We start from the raw sequence: 13,172 nt of genomic DNA on the forward strand, positions 1-13,172 counted from the left end.
GTGTGTGTGTGGGGGGGGGGGGGGGGGCTATTACATACTGCAGGATTATTATTATTTTATTTAATTTTTTTTTTGCATGTTTCAGCTGCGATTTAAGTGTTTGTTTAGTTTTCCTCTCTCTTATTCGGACCCCACCTCAGCCTAAAGTTGTTGGAGAGATGAATAAATAACATAGGATGATAAAATAGCTCTTCGGTATGTGGGATGCATATTTCAGCAAGCATCTGAATAAAGCCGAATTATTATGCATTGCCATCTTGGGGTTGGACTGATTACCATATACCATAAAGGGCGTCTTCTTTTTTTATCAGTCTGGCCCTGATTGTTTTTTGCCTGTAGATCCCCGATCCTCTCCCGGCAAACGGCGGCAGCACAAGACTTACTGCAGGAAACCGCGGTTAAAATGTTTTGTGATTTTTTTTCCCTTTATGCAGTTAAAATTTATTTTATATTAGCTGCATGAAAAGGTCCAGAAGGAGACGTGGTTTTTGTTTCATGCATATTTGGGTAATATTTATACGAATCCACTCCTACCTGTGTTTCGTAGCATAAAGGTCCTAAAGAGCAAAATGATTATTCTAAATAATGGTTCACTCAATTATAACATCACATCACAGAAAAGCTGTTTTTTGGCCTTTTTATGTTCTGGAAAGATAACGTAAAACTACATATTTTATTTTTAATGTGGTGTTTATTTAAAGATGTTATTCCAAGATATAATAAACTCTAAAGATGTTTTCACCTTGTAATCACTTTTTGAGACCAAATCAATGCTATAGAGAACCTACTACTACTACTACTAATAATAATAATAATAACAGTAATACTACTAATAATAATACTAATAATAATAATAACAATAATACTAATAATAATAATAACAATAATAATAATAACAAAAATAATAACAATAATACTACTACTACTACCACTACTAATAATAATAATAATAATAATAACAATAATAATAATAAAATAAATAAATAATAATCATAATAATAATAATAATAATAATAGACAGTTACTATTTAATGGACAGAAACTTATGTCTTATGTGCAGTCTGAGCTTCCTACTAAACCCACCTCTGCTCAGGTGCCTGATACGCCCTAAACGATTTCTCAGTTTATAAACATGAAATAAACTAAAGCGTCATCTGCTTTTGTCAAACTTCACATAGTAAAGAGCTGCAGCAGCTTCAGCTGGAACAAGGAGCAGCGAGGTATGAAAGAGTCCTCTGCCTTTTCGGCTGGGAATTACACCATCAACTTCTCGCTAGCGAACATAATGTAAACTCGTTTCGGCTGCGGGCCGGCGAGATGTCAGCGTGTCGGTCTGCGGAAAGTGCATTGGATGCATTAGGACTTGACAGGGTCCTTTCTTGAAATAAGTGAAATTAATGGAGCTCTTTTCATGTACGACGAGGCCGCGGCACCCCTTTCACACTGCTTACATTCAGAGAAAAGTCAATACTTTTTTTATTACTCGATTGTGACCTACATTCTGCACTACAAGTGCTAGTCCGCTAATTGGTTTCAGGGAGAGAGAAAAAAGAATGCCTCCATGCCACAGAAGCAAATAATTCCATCTCAGTTCTTTAATGGCTGCATCTGTTTGCTGCATTAAAGTCGCCGTCAGCAGGTGAAATAAAAGTGTTCGGATTGAAGCTGTGTGGCTTTAAGTCGCTCTTAAACACACACTAATGCAGGGAGGATAAACCAACTCCAGACCGGTCAAATCCAGTTTAGTGTTCATGGGTCTTAATATTAATGAGTATCTAACTAATTACAGTTAAATAATTATAGTCAAATCACTGCATTGCCCTCACACATCACTTAGAGAACACACTGCAGTTATTTCCTACACACACCTACGGGTGTTTTCCGACATCACGTCTCTGAAGTGCTCTGTGAAACGTCTGAATCTGACGAGAATACATGGAGCTAACTCTACAGACACACAGACGGGAGCGGACGCGTAGAGCACATCCTGTAAACAATACAGTAACACTTAAAGAGGCTCATTAGTTCCCCACCTTTCAGACCCCTGTACAATCTGCACTACATGCACCCGATCTCTTCTCTCCGGCTGACCCTGGGTCATGTGACCTCTTCACCTCAATGCAAGCTCAACATTCTGTCCTTCTTCATGTCATCGTCAGCTCCACATCACAGGAGCAATGTTCAGTGTGGCTTATTCACGTTTTTACTCTGATACGCGGCCTGTTAGCGAAACACTCCTATGGAAATGATCACTTTTTCTTTTTCCCCTTTTGTGGTTTGCGAGGAAAATGCATTTCAGACGGCGTCCACTTGCGTTTCCTCCGTAGTCATTAGTGCCAGTGCTGAGTGTCTGTCTACAAGGACGGCCGTCTGCAGCATTACCCGAGGCCATGGCACAAAGATGATTGTCACGCCGACCGACGCTGACTGACAGACAAACGCGCGCATGCCTGCAAGAAGGGAAATCGTCAAAGCCCCAGTCTATGACATTAGTTTGTCCTTCATCTTTTTTTAGTCTAAACAAAATATATAATTAAACATCTCCGTTCCCTCGCTCTCTTCTCCTGCTTGTCTAATTTAACTCTCTACTTTCTTCGCTTGGCCTGAGCTTCAGCGAGCGGGCAAGCCGTGCCGGAGTGGTTTTAGAGCATCTCTGCCTCTAGGGGGGGTCGTCGAGCATTAGGGCTGATCTAATGAAAAGGAGAGGAACACGGCAACTAGGCCACTTGTAAAGAGCTGAATCCAGTCCAGCTAAAAATACCTGACACTTTTTGCAGAGCTGCAAAAATAGAGGTCAGGATGTGTGTGGTGGCGCTGGCATTCATCATTAACAGGCTGACTGAGCTCGGGATAAACCGTTAGGATTATGATGAAGAGGGCATGCTACGCACAGCAGCGCCGTCGCCACCCTGCATCACGTCCCAGCACACAGAGGAGCGAACCACGTAATCACGGCCAACTGCTGTACAGGAAAATGTACAGTAACAGAACGGAGAATATCAATAAAACAATCAATCTAAATACAAAAGAATCGTACATAACAGTGAACGGTATGAAATAATTCAGTATGTGGGGTTACGTCGAAATGTCTTCCACATTAAATTACTCCTCTGCATGCCGTCGTGTAAGAGGATGTGCTGTTCTGTGGACTTCAGCTGCATCTCGCGCTTTTGTCTCTTCAAAACATTTTTATCCAGACACCGCTCTGATACTTAACATCCTTAATTCTTAGACACATAAAATGTTCTTTGTTTCCTTTGTAGAGTTTTTAAATGTTTACATGTAAAACGTCTCTAGCAGAAAAGTAAGCATCAATACTTTTGAATTTAAAATAAATTGAGACAAAAGTGTTTTATTAACTTTTCATTTTTTGTTAAATAATGACACTCAGGATAATAAAAATATTTTGTTATTTTATGGAGTGAAATTTTTCTAAAACAATAAGTATTTAGTATAAAGTCTTTTATTCTTTAGAACTGGCCGGATCCGAAAGCCGTCCGCAGTACCCGGGTGTCCATGCCCGCTGAACTGCTCCATGAAGCATGTTGTCATAATATTATATTATCTTACATATCATATTGGTAAATAATATAATGTTTTGTTTGTGTGGAGACAGAACGTACTCTAATGGTCAAATCTTCCTCTTTTTTCCAGTTGTTCAAGACCGTCTTCACCACCTGCCAAGTCTTTGACAAGTTTGGACGTCTTTACTCCAACGCTGGGAAAATAGTTTAGCAAAGTAAAACAGTTCAATAAATAAATAAATAAATAAATGCACCATTGTTATCTCAGGAAGTGTAAATTATGAATCATGTTATTTCCAATATATAAAGCATTTCTATAAAAAGCAATGTTTTTGTAATTATATTATTATTATCTTTAGTTCTATGAGGATATTTTACAACTTTGTAATAGTTATTTGATTATTATTATTAATATTATTTCAATGGTGTGTATATACAGTAATAATGAGAGTCATTTATTTATTTATTCTCTATAGCACTTGTCCTTTACCGGGTTGCAGGGGGGGGGGGGGTTGGGGGGGGTCTGGGGGGGTGGTATCATGGTCTGGATCCTATCTCAGGTCCGTGCCACCATAATTAGATTTGCATAATATATTCATCTTGTACTTTCGGTGATTATTTCAACAAATAGAAGAATTATTGTTTCTAGTAATATTGCACTTAGAAGTGTGTTGCGTGATGGTTGACTTGACCGCTGTCCATCAGCAGACACACAGCAAGTAGGCAGCTATCTTATTGCATGCTTTCAATTTCTCCTCATCCTGGAACCCAGGCCGCTTTTTAACATACAATTTCCACTGAACAAAGAAATGTCCTTAATTTTACTGAGTGGGAGAAAGGCGAAGTCGGCCAAGTGAGGCTTCTCCTACAGAGATTTAATTTCCACAAATAATTCTGAGTGCTTTGTTCTGTTGTGGTAGTATGCATGTGTGTGTGTGTGTGTATGTGTGTGTATGTGTGTGTGTGTGTGTGTGTGTGTGTGTGTGTATACAGTATATATATATACCCATGTGTCGTGTGTGTCTAGGTGAAGCCTGCAGGCGACCATCACCATCACCCCGCTGATGAAGCAGTGGCAGAAGTGGCGATAATTTGCAGATGCACAAAGCTATCTCTTTGATTGCTTTTGGTCTCCGGTAGTCCATCACTTCACAATAACTCAAGCCGCTGCTGACTCCTTTCTTAGGAAATGCTGCTTTCCCATCAGAGTGATACGCCGTTTTCCATCAGGCCGATTAGAAAAAAACAGCCTTGGTGACTTATTCTGATTGCTCACTCTTTTCATCCTGGGTTTGATAATCCATACAAGACGCACGGCAGTGAAAACAAGGACAGGAGGTTTGTGGGTGGAAAGGCTGATTTTTTAACAATTTATGAAATGTGATTTAATAATTAAAAGAAAAAATAAAAGAACATCCCAATCGTATCTTTTCCTTCTTAGTCCTCCCGAGGAGACTCCTCGTCCTCCCAGGATAACTGCGAGCCGGACCACGATAAAAAAGTTACTGTAGATAAATTAATTAAATTTAATCATTATTCCAGTGTACTACTATATTTCTCAGGTTAATTCAATTCAATTCAATTCAATTTTATTTATATAGCGCTTTTAACAATGGTCATTGTCCCAAAGCAGCTTCACAAGAAAAAAAATGAAAGATTTTTTTTTTTTTTTTTTTTTTTTAAGAAAGAAAAGAAAAGAAAATATTTGGAAGTGTGTATGTGTGAGAAAAATGTGTCTAGATAATAATTAAATGAATGAATAATGAATGAAATGTCTCTGATGAGCAAGCCAAGGGTGACGGCGACAGTGGCAAGGAAAAACTCCCTGAGATGGCAATAGGAAGAAACCTTGAGAGGAACCAGACTCAACAGGGAACCCATCCTCATCTGGGTGATAACAGATAGAAATAACATCAAGTGTGTTGTGCAGGTGAAAGTTCAATATAACAGAAGTTGTGTAGATTCAGTTCAGCAGTAGGTGCAGAGGGCAGATGGGGTCAGATCACTGGAAGCACAGGAGCAGGATGTGTAGCTCCAGCCATCATAAAGCAGAATCTAGCTGGAGCAGGTCCTTCTCAAGATGCTTTATAATCTGCTATACGTCTCAATACTACAGCTACCCAACTTCACTTCTCAGTGAGCTGACTGTACTTAGCCCATTAAACTTAATTATAATAATAACTGATTACCTGTTAATAGAATAATTCATTGTGTCCCAATATAACTCTCAGTTAGCACACCGGACTACTTAATCTCCTTTAATATATAAATACAACAAGTCTTATAAAGACATAAATCTTATAGAGAGTGATTTTGGAGAGGAAATTGGTGCACCCTGGAACTCTTGGGCTCACTGACGGCTCTCTTCACGCTCCACAAGTCTCTCTTCAATCTCATCAATCTCTGCAAAAAGCTGCGGAGCTATTGGTTGTCAATTCTTTCTGTAGACTTTTTAAAAGAAAAGAATCTAACCATTTATCTTGTAGTGGTCTCCGGGCACTCATACCCTTACTCCTGAGACACTCTTGGACAGTCCCCAAGGTAAGAGACAATCTCATGGACACAGGACGCTGAGATTACGGAGTGACTGAAGAGATAAGGAGTCATTGAGGAAATGTCTTAAATGTTCAGTGAGAACACGTTTTCTCCCTGACATGAGTTTTTGGAGAGAACAAAGAGAGTGTTGGTGAGAACTCCTTTTAGGGACACTGGCATTGCTCTCGCACTTGTGACGCTCCTGCCAAGCTTTTCTTGTAGTCTCAGGCGTCTGCTCAAACACTCCTCGCCTCTCCTCACTGCCGTACGAGCACCTGTAATTCTCACCTTTGTAAAATCATAAGATCTTAGTTAGTCCAAATAACTTCACTCTAATTCTCAGTTCCTCCACTACCCAGTTACTCGTACTGTCTACTGAGCACACTCGACTTCTTAGTGAACCTGAGTTAGCTAACTGTACTTCTCATTTAGTCCATTAAACTTCTCAGAGTGTCTTCATCAGGCCGTAATGATCTCTTAATATCTCTTAAAACATCTCATTGATCCTCGTTAAGCAGGAGCAATATAAACATGTCTCACACTCAAGCCCTGTGGTATGTTCTTCATAAAGTGTGTGTTGGGTTTGGCTGCAGTATGAGTGTGGATTTGAGCCAATGCGTGCGGTGAAAAGTTGCTGCAGTGCCGGTAGGAGGTCCTCTACCAGTCTGCCGGCCATATGCAGTGATAAAATGCACTAATGAGTGAAGACAGGTACAAGAAATATTAAAGATTATCTCACCTTTAAAACCAGTCCCCTTTATTATCATATGGACAGTAGAGTCATTAGGGGAGGAACAATACTGAAGACCAACAACGTCACAGGGCAATGCCATGATGATACTCTACACTAGGCAGTGTGTTCTGATCAACAATAAACTGAAAAGAGCCAATCAATCATGTTGTTGGTTAAACATTACCAGAAAATCCCTGGCCTGTCAGATTCATGGTAAGAGTCATGACGATCAGCAAAAATCAGTCAGAGAGCACAAGGAACTCACAGCACTAGGAGAGTACACTCTGGACAGGACACACACACACACACACACACACACTCACAATGGTAATCTGTTCTAATCTGCATGTCTATAGACTGTTGGAGGAAGTGGCAGGGTGATCTCAGTGGCAAAGGTGTCGGACTACTGACCCTGGTTCAGACCCCATTACCACCATGGTGCCACCGTTGGGCTCTTGTTCAAGGCCCCTTAACCCTCAACTGCTCAGTTGCATAATTAAATAAAAATGTAAGTTGCTCTGGATAAGGGGTCTGCCAAATGCAAAAGGAGAATCTAGAATGAAATTCACAAACTCCATGCACACAGACCTACAGGTGGGACTCAAACCCCCAACCTCGGAGGTGCAGGACCATGGTGCTAACCACTACATCACTGTCAAGTCAAGTCGGATTTTATTGTTGTTTAATCCATATACAGTTCAGTACACGGTGAAATGAAACCGGACCAAGGTGATACATACATACAACATAAATTAACAACATAAATTAGCAAAAACTAGCTAGCTAACCAAGAAAGCTAACTAGCTGAGACAAGACAGATGAGCAGTATGAATTAACAGAAAACTATCTACAGTAAGTCCTTTATAAACAAAGTGCACATGCAAATGTGCAAACGAGTGACAACATGACAGGTTTCAGCACTCTGTGGTATCGAGGTAATGACGAGGTAGGAGGAACTCCCTTAGGCTGAGCTTCAGACAAAATATATTTGCATTTGTATAACGGTTTTAAAGTCCAGACAAAGCTCCTCCTACGGTGTGGTGAAGCTCAGGGTGTCCGGCTTCACCAGCAGTGAGAAGTGCTGATCATGTGGGTCAGTGCAGTGCTGTTGGTCATAGTGATCAGTCAATGAGGGGGTCTTCCTCCTGCTCCTCCTCCTCCTCCTTCAAAAACCCAGCTAACAGGCTGGAGCGCGAGGGGGGGGGGGGTTATGGTGGGTCGGAGGGCTGACAGTAAAGTGATGGGCTGTCTGGGCTCTCTGCTGGGTCACAGCAGGACAAGTCAGGGTAGCTGACTCGCCTCCTACCTGCCTGTCTGCTCTGTCCATCTTCTCTTAACCTCCAACTCTCCCAGACTGCGTACGGAAAATTATACACGGCAAAGCAAAACTAGTCAAACACGTCTTTTAAGAAACTGGACTAAAACAATCAGCTGTAATACACAAAACTTTATTATAAACGAATGAAACAGGTTTTTTTTTATTTCTATTATTCCACTCTGTTTTGTTATTTATTTATTTATTTATTTATTTTAAACAAACAGTGTAAAACGGATCTATATATGATCGTCTTTATTATATGTAATATTATATCATTAAATACAAACGTTTTAGGAGTAAAAAAACACTTTCTACAATATGTATTTGAGTCATTGCTACTGTCAATCTTTTTACTGAGCATAATTAAAATAATTATCTGATTAATTTATTTATTTTCAGTAACTGCTTTATGGTTAGGGTCGTGGTGCACCAGCACAAATACCTGCAACAGTGGGCACAAAGCCAACATGGATACCTGCATGTTTTTGGACATATGGAGGAAACCAGAGAACCCGGCAGAAAACCATATGAACACAGGAAGAACATGAAACACTTCAGGCAGGCAGGAACCCAGGGCTGAGGATCTAAACCAGGACCCTGGAGCTGTGAAGGATGAATGATTATCTGGTGAGAGTTGAGTCCTATACTCTGGCTATTAATAAAGGTTTACGCTCTGATTTTAATTTAATTGTGAAATAAAATGCTGCAGTTATCCTTGTGGTAGTGGAGTGAATGCATGTCTATACTGCTTTATCCTGTATTCAGGGTCTCAGGGGGCCGGGAACCCAGGAGACTTAGGGCCTGAGGTAGGGTACACCCTGCACAGGGTGCCAATCCATATATAAAATTTCCTTTTTCATTTTTTCCCCTGCATCTGATCTTTTTGTCCGCTGCCGCTACATGAAATGGCCTTCATTCGACACAAACGACTTCTCTTTAAAATGAACAGAGATGAAATTGTCTCTATTGTTCCATAAGCAGAGCATGAGCTGAGTAAATAGCAAGCTTAATGTGCTTGTAGGAACGGCATTTGAATTGTCTGGAACAGACAGGAGAGCTGCAATGAGGGTAGCGCCAGATGCTATGCCAGATGTGTAGCACAGCTCACTTGGGTGATTCCATAATTACATTTCTCATGCAGATCCGAGCAGGCAGTTTCGATTGCCATGCTGAATGCTGAAGGCCTCAGCTCCAATATCTTACCCCTGACTAATTCATGATTTGGTGGCAGTTGTGGATGAGGGACTTCAGTTAATGATCACCTTTTTTTTTCACAAATACACCGCAGCAACCCAAGTTATAATGAGCAGGTTGTTATGTCAGGTTCATGCAATCATCTCACATCCTTACAGATATTTTCTTCGGGCTTTTAATCCTCTGAATTTTCATCAAAGAAAGAAAAGGAGTGTTTTAACAGATCGTAACTTCCAACATCTCTACACAGCAGATGATAAATGAAATTCCACAGCAGTGATGAATACCAATAAGTACAGGAGGCGACAAGCATTTGTTCTTTGTAGAGGATGAGAAAGAGACAGGTGTCTGTCTTAAAAAGGTGTATTGGCAGGTGTGCGCCTCTGGCACTCGTCAGCTGCCTGAATGACAAGGCGGTATTGATAGACAGGATGTGCTGACGTTTAAAATCTCAGACAGAGAGAGAATCTGTAATTATTTTTAACGTTTATAGAACGTATCCCCCAAAACCGAGACATAGGGGTGGAATAAAGATGAATGTGTCTAAAGTAAGGCACGTCTCTCTCTCTCTCTCTCTCTCTCTCTCTCTCTCTCTCGTGTAATTTCCTGACATCCTGGTATTTACAGTGGTCAGGATGTGTCGACTGGCCAGGACAGCCAATCTGACAGCGGCAAAAAAATTGAGATGATGACAATGAATGTTTGGAGGAATGTGCCAGCTGCTGCCCCCCCTCAGTGACCCTTGGCCCTCACAGGCGCCCCGGGTTCTGGCAGGGTGGACAGGTACAGCTCAGTGTGTGGGCTCACGCCCCTGCCTGGCTCCACTCAGAGAATCAATCAGCCGAGCTGTCAGAAGCCTAACCCACGCAGACAGAGGAGGGCAGCGAGAGGCCGAGGGAGTCGCTCCCACTGGGAGTCCGACAATCAGAGCCAACAGCATGCATTACCACGATCAACCTCCATCCCTCACTCAATCCTCCCCTCTCTCCACCTCTGTCTGCTTACATCCACTCGTATCTTTAACGGTAATTGTGCATTTAAGGTTATCAGCGTATAATAGATCAACTCTTTGCATCGCAGTAACTGTAACAGCAAAGCCTTAACATTCCACACTGTGCTGCATAAAGACAAGAGAACACACTCATTATGGCAATTGAGATCTACGACCTGTCCTGCTCCAGCTGCAGACACACACATGCACACTGATGCATCCTGCCTAACTGTGTCTTGTATCACCTCAGGAAACTTGTGGCTATTTTTTTGGCGGGGACTCAGAGAAAGAGAGAATGCAAATGAGTGCAGACAGCTGGTGCCTTCCTGGTGGCGAGGAGTGATGGAGGGCCTGGAGGCCTCACTCATCAGCCCCTCATCTTGCCTCCTCCTTTCAGACAGAAACCCACCGGGGAGAAGGTGGGGAGGCTGCTCCAACAGCGGGACCAGATGGTCCGAAAGGTAAAAAGCACAGCTCATTCGGTTAGCACGACGCTATTGGTCACCTGGGCGAAGCTGTTAATGCCTTCGTGGCCCACGGGCATCCGAAGAGTTCGAGCAGCTCCACCACCTAACAGGCACCGCGTGTGAGCGCGAGCGGACGTGCTTCCAGTCGATCTCACACGTGTGTGTGTGCCTTAAGTGTTCAGACACAACGGATGCCGTCATTTCATTCCATTTATTACGTTTTAACTAATACAAATACACACGTTAGATGGAAACAGATATAATCTTGGGTATTTAATACGTACGACTTTGTATTATTACACAGGAATAACATAATTCAGGATTACCAAATGATGGTGATGATAAACACTGATATATAATAACCTACAAATATAACAATGCTGGTACAAATATGATGTAATCCTGCTCATTCTGGGAGGGACCAGGTTAGATAAAAAAATATATAAAGGGATAAAAATCATTATTATTATTTAGATTATTTAGATTATATTATCATTATTAGTATTATTAGTATTATTAGTATTATTATTGGTGGTGGTGGTTTTTGTTATTATTATAATTTTTTTATTGTAATACACAAAATGTCATTTGTATGACCACATGTACAGCATATAGTTACTGTCCTGACCGTGTTTTAAACAATATTTCAGAAATATATTACGTCTGCTTGACCTTTGACCCATCGGTAAACTACAGACATACTTTTCTTCATATCCATATATTAAACATATCCTTATTTTTAATATTTTTAATATTTATTTTTTCTATTGATTTTTGGAGGAACAAGGGCACAGCATTGACACGGCAATAAACTGGGTTCCACAGTGGGGAGGTGAAAGGTCACCTGTCCACCAAACTGCCACTGAGCATCTCTCTCTCTCTCTCTCTCTCTCTCTCTCTTTCTCCTCTTCACTGTTTGACATCTGCCAGCTAGCTGAGAACTCCCATGTCTCTCCCCCCTGCAAACAAGCCTTCATTTACAAACACAGCCCCCCGTCCGCACCTCCAGCTCATCAACATTTAGATATAGTCATCATTTACTGGGCCAGGACTGTCAGCTAACATATGGATGTCAGGTGCGAGCTCTGGTAGAGCTGGAGTCAGGATGGAGAGAGAGAGAGAGAGAGAGAGAGAGAGAGAGAACAAAAGAGAAAGGAGAGGAGGTATAGGGGTCAGCTATATTAAATGAGTTGTACAGAGGAACATTTAGACTCCCTCATGCAAGAGAGACAGGAAGTTAAAGTACACAGAGACTTTCTGGCTACTATTTAGTGAACAGTGAAAAGGGAAAGACAGCGAACAAGAGCAGGAGAGGCAGCCAGAGTAGATTATCCCCAAGATTCACAAGAGAACTGCCACAGGACCTCCAGCCGCCTACCGAAATATATCAAAAACTGATGGAAAGACACAGTTCAATTTGTCTGACTTTCATAAAAGATAATTAAGCTGTCAGTCTCCACACTCCAACAACTTCATTAGATGGGAAGCGGAGCGCGGGTCGGGGCAAAGGGACGGGAAGCCAATCAGGACGGGTTCTGATCGGAGCCCCTCCAGCACCTACCGGTCCCTTTTCTCCTTCTTTGCTAAGTACACGTCAAAATATGAACGGATCATGGACATGTGTTTGCAATAAACACTAGTGACATCTTACAGTAATTGCTTATGTTAAACAGTGCATGTTTCTAGAACAGGGAGCTTGACACCATTTAACATAACATGAAAAACTCACAGAGAGCGCGAATCAATTTAGTGCCACTGAACCATGGAGTGGTCTCGAAAAGACCTTTTCTTAAAATAATGCAATGGTACCTTAAATTGAGGTTAAGGGGTGAGCCTGCCATTACCAGTCTGTGCTCATACAAGAATCAAATTTCATATGCAGGGGTTCAGGAATGAGCGTGAGAAGGTCGATTATAGCCCAGAATTCCACTGAGGAGTGTGACACAAGGACTACTGACCTAGCTGCGATTCTGGCCTCATTAGGACACACGCTCCTTCCACTATCACACACTTAAACGATCACTTTACACTCTTCCACTTAAGAGGCCATCACGGCGGCCTGAACTTAAAAATCATGATAAAAGCAGACAAATCACTAAAGCGTAAAATTCCAGAGCACCTCCGGGTGGAAAATCGCGTGCTGTCCGCGTGTATGCTTTACTAAACTAGGCTACTGCAAACAGTAAGAGTTTTAAAAAGGCACCGGGCTAATGAGAACATTAAACACTTGGGTTCCAGCAGATGCATGCCTCATAATTACCAGGGGAGCCGATATAATCTGTTGTAAGTGAGCGTGCAGTCTGACTATTTCAAGCACACACACACACACACACACACACACACACTTTACTCCAATCCACTGTGATAAGTGAGCCAGGTGCAAGACCCCTCATTTGGTGTCCAGAATTTT

At 41.6% G+C, this 13,172-nt stretch overlaps 1 protein-coding gene across 2 annotated transcripts in view; it reads left to right on the top strand.

The window, feature by feature from the left end:
• Positions 1-4,641, top strand: part of spata17 (spermatogenesis associated 17) — a 31,244-nt gene extending 26,603 nt beyond the window's left edge. The window contains exons 10-11 of one of the 2 annotated variants that reach the window (XM_053510320.1): positions 3,655-3,739; positions 4,552-4,641. In XM_053510320.1, coding sequence (XP_053366295.1) covers positions 3,655-3,735 — 81 coding nt within the window. In that variant the 3' untranslated portion in view covers positions 3,736-3,739; positions 4,552-4,641. Of the gene's footprint in view, positions 1-3,654; positions 3,798-4,551 lie in introns of those variants that run through there. The other variant, XM_053510319.1, reaches the window with a different exon arrangement.
• Positions 4,642-13,172: the final 8,531 nt, after the last annotated feature.

The sequence above is a fragment of the Clarias gariepinus genome, chromosome 13 (genome assembly GCF_024256425.1).
Source record: "Clarias gariepinus isolate MV-2021 ecotype Netherlands chromosome 13, CGAR_prim_01v2, whole genome shotgun sequence".
NCBI classification, from domain to species: Eukaryota; Metazoa; Chordata; class Actinopteri; order Siluriformes; family Clariidae; genus Clarias; species Clarias gariepinus.